General features: G+C 45.6%; 1 protein-coding gene and 1 long non-coding RNA gene across 3 annotated transcripts in view; both read left to right on the top strand.

The window, feature by feature from the left end:
• LOC139376894 (mitogen-activated protein kinase kinase kinase 4-like) overlaps positions 1-12187 on the top strand; it is a 79650-nt gene that overhangs the window by 60376 nt on the left and 7087 nt on the right. For both annotated transcript variants that reach the window (XM_071119883.1, XM_071119884.1), the window contains 7 exons: positions 1063-1163; positions 1464-1547; positions 1804-1995; positions 2231-2301; positions 2527-2643; positions 9367-9526; positions 10929-11048. In XM_071119883.1, coding sequence (XP_070975984.1) covers positions 1063-1163; positions 1464-1547; positions 1804-1995; positions 2231-2301; positions 2527-2643; positions 9367-9526; positions 10929-11048 — 845 coding nt within the window. The remainder of the gene's footprint in view (positions 1-1062; positions 1164-1463; positions 1548-1803; positions 1996-2230; positions 2302-2526; positions 2644-9366; positions 9527-10928; positions 11049-12187) is intronic.
• LOC139376896 (uncharacterized) lies at positions 5189-8754 on the top strand. The gene is made up of 3 exons (XR_011627969.1): positions 5189-5505; positions 6789-7008; positions 8009-8754. It is a non-coding gene; the product is annotated as an uncharacterized lncRNA (long non-coding RNA).

The following is a 12187-nucleotide window of genomic DNA, read 5'->3' as shown; positions in this document are numbered from 1 at the left end:
TAAATTAAGACAAAACACTTTTTTTTTTTTGTTAATGGATTTTTACAATGTAGACAATTTTGACATTGCAGCTGGCCTAAGGGGAAATTGCTCAGTTCTGCCTCTAGGATGACACTCATGACAATAAACATCAACCTGCAGTGTGAGAGTTACTCTGCTATTAATCCATATTAATAGTGTGGCCTTGCTCTAAGCATCTGATGGCTCGCTCTTCATAATATTTGTCTCGTTTGGTGTCAGTCCTATTGGGATGAAAGCATGCGTTCTGACATCTGACATGTCTGTTTGATCTTTTAAACCTTTAGTATGAAGGTCAGCTTTGATGGGCACATAGACATATCATCTAGGGTTCTATTTCTATGGTGGTGGGGTTGAGAGGTTTGGATGTAGAACACAGGAGGTTGGTGGCACCTTAGTTGGGGAGGATGGCCTTGTGGTAATGTCTGGAGAGGAATCTCTGGAATGGTATCAAATACTTGGTTTCCATGTGTTTCATGCCATTTCATTCACTCTATTCTGGACATTATTATGAGCTGTATGTATGTCATGTTCCGCCAGCTCAATAATCACAAACATCCCTCTGAAAGCGAGAGGACTATCTTCATTAAGAAGACTTTACATTTTTGGGGGGACTGATATTGGTTGACCACTGGTCCCAGATCTGGTTGAGCAGTCTCGCCACTATCATGGCATCACAATAACCATAGGAGGCACTAACTGATCTGGAACCAGCCTAATCTGGGACCGGAGGGCTGTACTTCAAACCAGGATCAAGGAGTTAGGGGTTCAACTTGCCTAAATATTCTCATACAACTTTTACTGTTTTTGTAAGATAAGCTTGAAATGGGCATGGTTTAATTGATTCAACAAACGCATCTAAGCTTTACTTTTTTTTATGAACCAGAAAATCAAGTTATTTCTGGTTTCTTATCAAAGTTATCTTGCTAACTTAATTGATTCTGCTTTGTAGTATACCCCTCTGATGCCTGACAACTCAGGTATATTGATTTCTTTGTAGTTGATCCTAGTTAAATTGCACTGCGCTTGCCTCTCCCTGTGCAGAGGGGCCAACCTCCACGAGAACGACAGGCTGTCGTCTGTAGCAGCCGAGCTGCAGTTCAAGTCTCTGAGCCGACACTCCAGTCCCACTGATGACAGGGAAGGTATAGAGTTGTTTAAAGTATTGTCTTAATGTAACTGCATTCTGCATAATTGATGTACTTCCGTCCTTAAGCTGTTCTTGTCTATTAATGTTCTGTATTATGTCATGTTTCATGCTAATGGGGATCCTAATAAAATACCAAATAGCATAATTCAGTCTGTACGACTGAACAAGGATGAAATAAAATGTATCTGGATTGGAAAGTAGGAGTAGTCACTTAACCTGTGTATGGTTTTTCTAACTTGACATGGCTCCCATCTTACTGCTTGTCTTGTGTAATCTCCCCGCTCTCACACATCAGAACCCTCCTATCCTAAGGGAGGAGACCCCAGCAGCACGGCCAGGAGAAGCTGGGAGCTCCGCACCTTCATCAGTCAATCAAAAGGTGAGAATGATGAGGGGGGTAGAGAGGGGTTGCAAGTTCCAACCAAAAGTCGTGTCGGGATGACTGCTAGGTGCAATCTCCTGCCATTGTGCCCTTGATCAAGGCACTTAACCTCTAAACTGCTCCAGAATAGAGTATAGAGTGGGTCTGTTCTATGCAATTCCCATTCCCCACCTTTACCCTAAGACAATTGAGAAAGTGTCCTGGTCTGTTTCTATGTCTCTCCATTCCTTACACGGTCTTCTATATCCCTCAGACACGGCAGCCAGGCAGAGTCCCATGGAAGCTGTACGTCGCTCCATACGCTCCTTCGAGGACAACCGCTACGCAGTCATGAAGCAGAGGAACATCATTGGCCAGGTGTGCCACACCCCCAAGTCTTACGACAACGTCATGCACGTTGGCCTCCGCAAGGTCACCTTCAAGTGGCAGAGGGGCAACAAGATAGGTATGTACTGTACACCCCATTGGCTCCCTATTCCCTTTATAGTGCACTACTTTTAGCCAGAGCCTCAACTGAACCTGTCTCCCCCGAATGAAACCCTATCCTCTGTATTGCCTATGAGGCCCTAGCCAACAGTTATGCACCATAAAGGGAATATGTTGCCATTTTCCCTGGAGTAGGCCCTCGTTTATGTCACACCCATGGTGTTTGATCGCCTGTGACTTGTCTCCCTCTACAGGCGAGGGCCAGTATGGCAAGGTGTACACCTGCATCAATGTGGATACTGGAGAACTGATGGCTATGAAGGAGGTAGGTGGCCATGACCTCAAAGGCTTTTGTAGTGTTATGAATGTTGGTGCAAGAGTCTAGCAGCATATAACATGTGCGGGCTTACCTTTATTTATTATTAAAGGAGAAGGCCCTGAATTGAAGGTAATGTTTATTTTACTTCGCCGCCAATTAACATCCATTAAAAGCCTATCAACATTCTTCATACATTTGACTATTTTTTTGAATGTTTATTTTCCTGATCAGATCCGGTTCCAGCCGAATGACCATAAGACAATAAAGGAGACAGCAGATGAGCTGAAGATCTTTGAGGGCATCAAACACCCCAACCTGGTCCGCTACTTTGGTGTTGAGCTGCATCGGGTAAGAGCAGGGTTGAAATTAGCACCCGCCAATCACCAACTGCGGGTAGATTTTCTGTTTGGCGAATAAATCTCAGAAGGCTATCTGCCACACTGGCGAGTAAATCTCAGAAGGCTATCTGCCACACTGGAGGGTAAATGTTTGTACCAAAATAGTCATGTAATAAAATATCTGGCATGATGGCTCGGAGGAAATGACTCTCTAGTGCTCCTAGTTTCGCGGCACTGTTTACCGCACGGTACATCAGCTACTCGACATCGCTCACTTGCCACGGGTCTGCTGCTAGCTACTGTTCATTAAATAGCTGTTATGTGGCGACATTTACCTGAAGTAAGCCAACCTTTGAAACGAAAACACGCAGACGAAAAGGACAAATCACATTAAAAAAGAACGTTTTGTGAGAAATGGAGGTTTGGAGATCGTGGTTTCAAGAGGATGGCTACAGTATGATGCTGAGGCTGTGGTGATGAGTTGTTCTGTGTGTCACCAGTATGCTAAAGATAAAAGCAGAAACAACTCATTTGTCATCAAGAAATAAAACAATGAAGCTGGAGAACATTCGTGACCATGAACACAGCAAGTGTCACATTGCCTACGTGTCTGTGTCCCGGACTAAATCGTGTCCCAGAGCCTCTCCTCTTGACACCCTCTGTGACGGCGCTAATGTCAGAGCAGACCAGCACGAAGATGAAGATACTGTTTAGAACTGTACATGCCATTGGCAAGAAGACAAGACCACTTTCTGACTTGGAGTGGATGTGTGAGTAAGTGAAAATGTTGTTACTCTTGTAGCTTGACTAATACTTCTGTAGCTAGTTTTTTTCAAGTCTATTTAGCAGATGTGGTCCAGTATTGTAGGTTATTTCTCAGCTCTTGATAAGCTTTGGTTCACATCCAAATAGTGTATAAATATCATAACATTATAGGCCTACTGATGCTGACATGGATCTCCATGCTTTCCTATGGCTCTGTAATATTCTATTTTAATGTTTGTCTCCAGATGCTGTTTACATTTTAAAGCATTGACACAATTGACTTTACCAGCCTTATAGTGTTGATCCTGAAGTAAACAAAGGGTAGAAGGCTAATTTAGCACAATCAACTGCCAGCTATATTGGATAATATGGTTGTATATTTAATTATTGAATTAATTTGATGTTTGATTTTTGCAGTTTAGATGAAGCAGGCCAAAGAGTTGATGCACCATATTGCAGAGGTGGAGAGAAACAACATCAGAGAGAATATGAAAAACACCACATTTCTCTCCATGGCAGATGGCTCCACAGACAGTTCTGTGAAAGAGGAGTTTGTCACATTCTGTCATAAGAGCAAGATCGAGTCGAAGTTTGTTGGCATCAAGCCGGTGGAGAAGGCAGACGTGGCACACGTAAGCAACGCCATCATGGAGGGAGTGTGTGATGAGTGGAGCCGTCAGAGCCATCATGGAGGGAGTGTGTGATGAGTGGAGCCGTCAGAGCCATCATGGAGGGAGTGTGTGATGAGTGGTGGAAGGGGTGTGTGATGAGTGTGGTCATCAGTGCCATCATGGAGGGAGTGTGTGATGAGTGGTGGAGGGGGTGTGTGATGAGTGGTGGAGGGAGTGCCATCATGGAGGGAGTGTGTGATGAGTGGGGCCGTCAGTGCCATCATGGAGGGAGTGTGTGATGAGTGGTGGAGGGGGTGTGTGATGAGTGGTGGAGGGAGTGTGTGATGAGTGGTGGAGGGGGTGTGTGATGAGTGGTGGAGGGAGTGTGTGATGAGTGGGGTCATCACTGTCATGGAGGGAGTGTGTGATGAGTGGGGTCATCAGTGTCATCATGGAGGGAGTGTGTGATGAGTGGTGGAGGGAGTGTGTGATGAGTGGTGGAGGGAGTGTGTGATGAGTGGTGGAGGGAGTGTGTGATGAGTGGTGGAGTGCCATCATGGAGGGAGTGTGATGAGTGGTGGAGGGGGTGTGTGATGAGTGGTGGAGGGAGTGTGTGATGAGTGGGGTCATCACTGTCATGGAGGGAGTGTGTGATGAGTGGGGTCATCAGTGTCATCATGGAGGGAGTGTGTGATGAGTGGTGGAGGGAGTGTGTGATGAGTGGTGGAGGGAGTGTGTGATGAGTGGTGGAGGGAGTGTGTGATGAGTGGTGGAGGGAGTGTGTGATGAGTGGTGGAGGGAGTGTGTGATGAGTGGTGGAGGGAGTGTGTGATGAGTGGTGGAGGGAGTGTGTGATGAGTGGTGGAGGGAGTGTGTGATGAGTGGTGGAGGGAGTGTGATGAGTGTGTGAGTGGTGGAGGGAGTGTGATGAGTGTGTGGTGGAGGGGGTGTGTGATGAGTGGTGGAGGGAGTGTGATGAGTGTGTGAGTGGTGGAGGGAGTGCCATTGTGGAGGGGGTGTGTGATGAGTGGGGCCGTCAGTGCCATTGTGGAGGGGGTGTGTGATGAGTGGGGCCGTCAGTGCCATTGTGGAGGGGGTGTGTGATGAGTGGGGCCGTCAGTGCCGTCGTGGAGGGGGTGTGTGATGAGTGGGGGAGCAAGTTATTCGCTCTGGGAACAGATGGAGCTGCTGTGATGACCGGAGCCAAGGATGGTGTGGTCACCCGGCTGAAGGGGGACAGGGCCATCATTGACATACACTGACCTTTTCTGATGCCATTGGGTCCAACGTGATGTTTCAGAAAGTAGAAGACCTCCCCAGTGGGCTCTATACCAGCCCACTGAACAGTGAAAACCTGGTAAACAGCTTCCAGGCTCTTTGGGGGCACAACACTGGTGCCCACCAGAATTGGCGGGACCCGATGGGTAGGACACCTATTGCATGCACTGGACCACTTCCTGCGAGGTTACCAGGGGCGTGTCCAGCACCTGGAACAGGTAGTGGCTCTAGATTGCTATGTTAACCTGTTGCGACGACCAAACCCGGATCCGGGATTCTATTTATAGACCTAAGCTCATTACCATAACGCAACGTTAACTATTCATGAAAATCGCAAATGAAATGAAATAAATATGCTAGCTCTCAAGCTTAGCCTTTTGTTAACAACACTGTCATCTCAGATTTTCAAAATATGCTTTTCAACCATAGGAAAACAATCATTTGTGTAACAGTAGCTAGCTAGCGTAGCATTTAGCGTTAGCATTAGCGTTAGCATTAGCGTTAGCATTTAGCAGGCAACTATCACAAAAACAAGTAAAGCCTTCAAATAAAATAACTTACCTTTGAAGAACTTCTGATGTTTTCAATGAGGAGACTCTCAGTTAGATAGCAGATGCTCCGTTTTTCCAAAAAGATTATTTGTGTATTAGAAATAGCTCCGTTTTGTACATCACATTTGGCTACCCCAAAAAAAAAAAAAAAAAAAAAAAAAAAAAACGAAAATTCAGCCCTCAAAACGCGAACTTTTTTCCAAATTAACTCCATAATATCGACTGAAACATGGCAAACGTGGTTTAGAATCAATCCTCAAGGTGTTTTTCCACATATCTCTTCAATGATATATCCTTCGTGGAAGCCTGGTTTCTCCTTGCTCTCAAATGGAAAAATAATTGCACCTGGCTTTACGCTCCAATTTCGACGCAGGGACACCAGGCGGACACTTGGAAAATGTAGTCTCTTATGGTCAATCTTCCAATGATATGCCTACAAATACGTCACAATGCTGCTAACACTTTGGGGGAACGACAGAAAGTGTAGGCTCATTCCTTGCGCAATCACAGCCATATAAGGAGACAATGGAAAACAGAGCTTCAGAAATTCTGCTAATTTCCTGGTTGACGCATCATCTTGGTTTCGCCTGTAGAATGAGTTCTGGGGCACTTACAGACAATATCTTTGCAGATTCTGAAACTTCAGAGTGTTTTCTTTCAAAAACTGTCAAGAATATGCATAGTCGAGCATCTTTTCGTGACAAAATATCGCGCTTAAAACGGGAACGTTTTTTATCCAAAAATGAAATAGCGCCCCTAGAGATCAGAGGTTAAGTACTCCAAAAGTCATCAATATGTAATGTCCAGTAAATGACAACAAACACGGTTACAATTGGTAACATCGTGTTTCAATGCTTTATGCACTGATAAAATGTCATGTCTAATTTAGGTTTTTTTTGGACAGCAATTAATTGTCTATTTATGTGTCTTTGAATCTGAAATACATAAAGAACAATCTGCTGATGCCCAAAATGTCTGAGGTGTCCAGCAGTCCAAGGCCAGGAAATACTACAGTACTACGAGGGAGGCTGTTGTCTGCTTCTGTGGCTTCCTGCATGACACACTAACACACCTGAGCAACCTGTCTGCCTGTCTGCAGAGGTTCACCACAGCAGAAGCCCATAGCTCCTTGTGCTCAACACAGGCATTACTTAAGAAGTACAAAACCAGGTATGTTTAGTTAAGCTGCAATAAGAACTACTTACCTTAAGAGAGGACAATTCTGAAAGGATGGTAAGATGAGCCTGTTATCGTCAGAGAAGGGCCCATGATGAAGGCCACAATGACCAACAGATATGAGGGAATTTTGCTGGCCAGAGGTGAGAGCAAGACCCTCGTTACATCACAGGACAAAATACTTGACACGCTAGTGGAGATTATGACTGACAGGTTCCAGGACACCAGTGTAGGGGTCCTGTGTGCCACCAAGCTGGTCAGCTTCACCAGTGTAGGGGTCCTGTGTGCCACCAAGCTGGTCAGCTTCACCAGTGTAGGGGTCCTGTGTGCCACCAAGCTGGTCAGCTTCACCAGTGTAGGGGTCCTGTGTGCCACCAAGCTGGTCAGCTTCACCAGTGTAGGGGTCCTGTGTGCCCCCAAGCTGGTCAGCTTCACCAGTGTAGGGGTCCTGTGTGCCACCACGCTGGTCAGCTTCACCAGTGTAGGGGTTATGTGTGCCTCCAAGCTGGTCAGCTTCACCAGTGTAGGGGTCCTGTGTGCCACCAAGCTGGGCAGCTTCACCAGTGTAGGGGTCCTGTGTGCCACCACGCTGGTCAGCTTCACCAGTGTAGGGGTCCTGTGTGCCACCAAGCTGGTCAGCTTCACCAGTGTAGGGGTCCTGTGTGCCTCCAAGCTGGTCAGCTTCACCAGTGTAGGGGTCCTGTGTGCCACCAAGCTGGTCAGCTTCACCAGTGTAGGGGTCCTGTGTGCCTCCAAGCTGGTCAGCTTCACCAGTGTAGGGGTCCTGTGTGCCTCCAAGCTGGTCAGCTTCACCAGTGTAGGGGTCCTGTGTGCCTCCAAGCTGGTCAGCTTCACCAACTGCCCAGAGTCAGGAGACTAAGCAGCAGGTTACTTTATGTTTTGTATTACAGGGTGGTTGGGTTCAGGTTCATATTTTTAAAGTTTGAGAATTAAAACTGCATTGTGCTTGTTGTAATGTATACAATTATTCTAGATTTTGGAGACACTGAACACCCTGGTGAACCACTTCCTGTCCTGGAGACCTCTGGCATCCATGTTGAAAGGATTCTTGACCAGTGGACTGTCCTGAAAGTGCTGATGTACCAAGAGCCCCAGTCCCCTGCAGAAGATGTCCTGGTTCTGTATCAACAGTAGCCATCAGCAGTCCTGCCCTGATTTGCTGGCATTGGTCGACCTGGTCCTGTCCTTCCCTGCCTCCACAGCTGAATGTCAAAGAGGTTTTAATACCATGAAAAACAGGTGAAAGCCGATTGGCGGTCCAACCTAAAGTCTGATACACTGTCAGATCTTATGGTCCAGCTGTCTTCTCTAGAGATCAGGGAGTATGATCCGATAAAGGCTGTGATGCTGTGGCACCAGGACTCTGTCAGGAGTAGGAGACCAGACTTCATGGACTGTGCAAAAGAGGGTGATTGTAGTAGAGAGTGAGGAGTCTGAGGAGGTTGAAGTTTATTTAAATGATTAAGCATCTGATAGGTTTACAAGACCTTCAAATGTACTGTTATGTTTGATCCTTAAGTACATGTAATAACAAATACTTCAGTAGAATTTTGAGTTCAAGACTTAAGTTGTATTCAGGCTGGGTAATGAAATGTAGCCACAGCCAAAGTTAACCAGCGTCTGACAAGTCTCTAATTTACCAGGGTATTTCTACTCAAAGTAAAGGATTTGTAGACCTGTTTCCCCTTTGTATCAGTTCCACTGCACTTCTCATAATTGTATCTTAACATTGTTGTTGCCCTGTTTTGACTTCTATTTACTCTTATTCATTGTATCTGATATGTTTTGTTTATTTCATTGTGTGCCCACTGTTTGGTGTTTTTTCATTCTGTACAGCACGTTTGGTCAACTACAGTTGTATTTAAATGTGCTCTACAAATAAACTTGATTTGATTAACCGTTGATCAATATATTAAAATCATTTTGTTTCAAATTTGGCTCTGGTCTCTTAAGTTTGTCAACATAACTTATTATCTCAGTGAAATGTACATGTGACACAAAAAGGCAATTCATTATTTTGGCTGGTAAAAACATATGCTTGGTAGGTGAGCCAAAAGGTTATTTTCTTGAGACTGGGTATGAGCATGCGTGTATGGGTTACAAAATTCTAGTTGGAGGTTCCCAGAATTAAGAGGGAATCCTCCAACCAGAATTTCTGAAAAGCCAGCGAACTTTGGGAAAGTTTCAAAGTTCGGTTCAATTTCAGTTAGTCTGTAAGAATGAGATGAAACCATTTATGAATGGGCTTTATCATCGGTTTGGATGTATGCGTTAACTGTCTACGTGCTACACACGTCTGATTGTGTGTGTCCCCTCCCTCCCCCCCACTAGGAGGAGATGTACATCTTCATGGAGTACTGTGATGAGGGGACCCTGGAGGAGGTGTCCAGGCTTGGCCTACAGGAACACGTCATCAGGCTGTACAGCAAACAGACCACCACGGCCATCAACGTGCTCCACGAACACGGCATTGTGCACCGAGACATCAAGGGTCAGTTCGGGAGGAGACGTCTCTTTCTCTCTAGCATACTGTTGGTCTAGTCAAATCAAATTTAGTTTCACATGCTTTGTAAACAACAGGTGTAGACTAACAGTGAAATGCTTACGGTCCCTTCCCAACAATGCAGAGGGAAATAATAGTAGCAGTAATGAACAGCAGCAGCATATGTGATGAGTCAACGTTGGTGCAGAAAGGGCCAATGCAGAAGATCTGAAGGTAACTATTTAGCAGTCTCATGGCTTGGTAGTAGAAGCTGTTCATGGTCCTGATGGTTCCAGACTTGGTGCATCAGTACCACTTGCTGTGCGGTAGCAGAGAGAACAGTCTAACTTTGGTGGTTAGAGATTTTTAGGGCCTTCCTCTGACACCGCATAGTATAGAGGTCCTAGATGGCAGGGAGCTCAGCCCGAGTGATGTACTGGGCCATACGCACTACCCTCGTTAGTGCCATGCAGTCGGATGCCAAGCAGTTGCCATGCCAAGCGGTGATGCAGACGGTCAAGATGCTTTCAGGGGTGCAGCTAAAAACCTTTGATCTGAGGGCCCATGCCAAATCTTTTCAGCCTCCTGGGATCCTTAATGATGTGTACACCAATAAACTTGAAGTGCTCGACCCACTCCACTACAGCCCGTCTGTGGATTGTGGTGTTCTCGCCACTCCGTTTCCTGTAGTCCACAATCTGCTCCTTTGTCTTGCTGACCTTGGAGAGGATTTGTCCTGGCACCGCACTGCCAGGTCACTGACTTCCCTATAGAGACTGTCTCATCTGTGATCAGGCCAACCAGCGTCATATAATCGGCGAATTTAATGATGGTGTTGGAGTCATGCGTGGCCACGCAGTCTTGGGTGAACAGAGAGTACAGGAGGGGACTGAGCATGCACCCCAGAGAGGCCCCCGTGTTGAGGGTCAGCATGGCGGATGTGTTGCTTACTTTCACTACCTGGGGGCGGCCCGTCAGGAAGTCCAGGATTCAGTTGCAGAGGGAGGTGTTCAGTCCCAGGGTCCTTAGCTTAGTGATGAGCTTTGAGGGCACTATGGTGTTGAACGCTGAGCTGTAGTCAATGAACAGCATTTGCACATAGGTGTTCCTTTTGTCCATGTGGAAAAGGAAGTGTGGAGTAAAATAGAGATTGCATCATCTGTGGATCTGTTAGGGCGGTATGCAAATTGGAGTCCAGGGTGCCTGGGATGGCGGTGTTGATGTGTGCCATGACCAGCCTTTCAAAGCATTTCATGGCTACAGATGTAAGTGCTATGGTCTCTGTCTCAAGTCAATGTCAGGGCTATGCAGGCACCTTATTAATCAGGTAATGTATTTTAGCATCAGTGAAATTGGCTGGGGGTTTAAAGCTATCATAATTCTTTGTTACCGTTCCCCCTCTCTACCATAGGAGCCAACATCTTCCTGACGTCGTCTGGCCTGATCAAGCTGGGGGACTTTGGCTGCTCTGTGAAGCTGAACAACGCACAGACCATGCCCGGAGAGGTTAACAGCACCATGGGCACGGCAGGTGAGGGAGCCACATAAATCAAATAGTACTTCAGTTTTAAATGTCCATCTTCCTGATAACGTCTGACAACCTACCTCTTCAAAAAAAAAAAACATGTATTTTTTGGGGCCAGAGGGGGTGTGGTATAAGGCCAATATACCACGGCTATGGGCTGTTCTTAGACAAAACCAACATGCCGTATTGCTATTTTAAACTGGTTACCAATGTAATTAGAGCAGTAAAAATAAATGTGTTGTCATACCCGTGGTATATGTTCTGATATACCACAGCTGTCAGCCAATAAACATTCAATGCTCAAACCACCCAGTTTATAATGATTAATATACAAACACCCTTGCCTTCCTTGCACTAACACCTGCACTTTGCTGACAGCAGCTTTGACTTACTATGACTGATAAGTAATATGGTCGGTCCATGCTATCCAGGGTCCTTGGGACCTCACTAACCCGTTTTTGAAATTGGCATTTAAAATATTTAGTGTTTGGGTAAAGATGTGAGTTTGTGTTTAGGTTAGAGACGTCCTGAGGATCCTGGATAGCATTGACCGTGATAATGTGCTTGTTCTCACCTAGCTAACTGTAATGAACTAAGTCGCTCTGGATAAGAGCGTCTGCAAAATTCGGGTTCTCAAGGCCAGATCTCCAAATATATATTTGTTTTAATTATTACCTTGAACATGAGCCTGGAAGTCTCACAGGGATATTGGTATCCACAGCTATCCACCAGGTAAACATTTCTCAATACTTCTTGTTCCCCCAAAATTACATAAATGCACTGTACATTTAAGTTTGTTCTCTGCCTAATTATTTTTTTTAGAATTGCAGAATACTAGCTTTATCTGCAACAACAACAAAAAACTCTGCCCATGACAAAATATGTAGAATTACAGGAAATTTGCTTGAAATGTTCTCTCCAATGCCAAGAGGCGGGCCTTTAAAATGTTTCTTCTCAGGGCTCGAGACCTATGCTTGAGACTTGATTCGCCCAGCCATGCACTGCCGAAGTACAACTCCTTGTATGCTATTCTTATTTTACTCAAGTTGTATTCTGATTATAAGGGGGTCCCTGAATAAGTTTCCCCTGTGCTAAATTACTCAAATTTAAATGTGATGTCACCACCCGTTGGCACCAGCAGGGTC

This window comes from Oncorhynchus clarkii, chromosome 20 (genome assembly GCF_045791955.1).
Source record: "Oncorhynchus clarkii lewisi isolate Uvic-CL-2024 chromosome 20, UVic_Ocla_1.0, whole genome shotgun sequence".
Lineage (NCBI taxonomy): Eukaryota > Metazoa > Chordata > Actinopteri > Salmoniformes > Salmonidae > Oncorhynchus > Oncorhynchus clarkii.
Note: the sequence above shows the minus strand (reverse complement) of the source record. Positions and strands in the feature narration are given on the sequence as shown.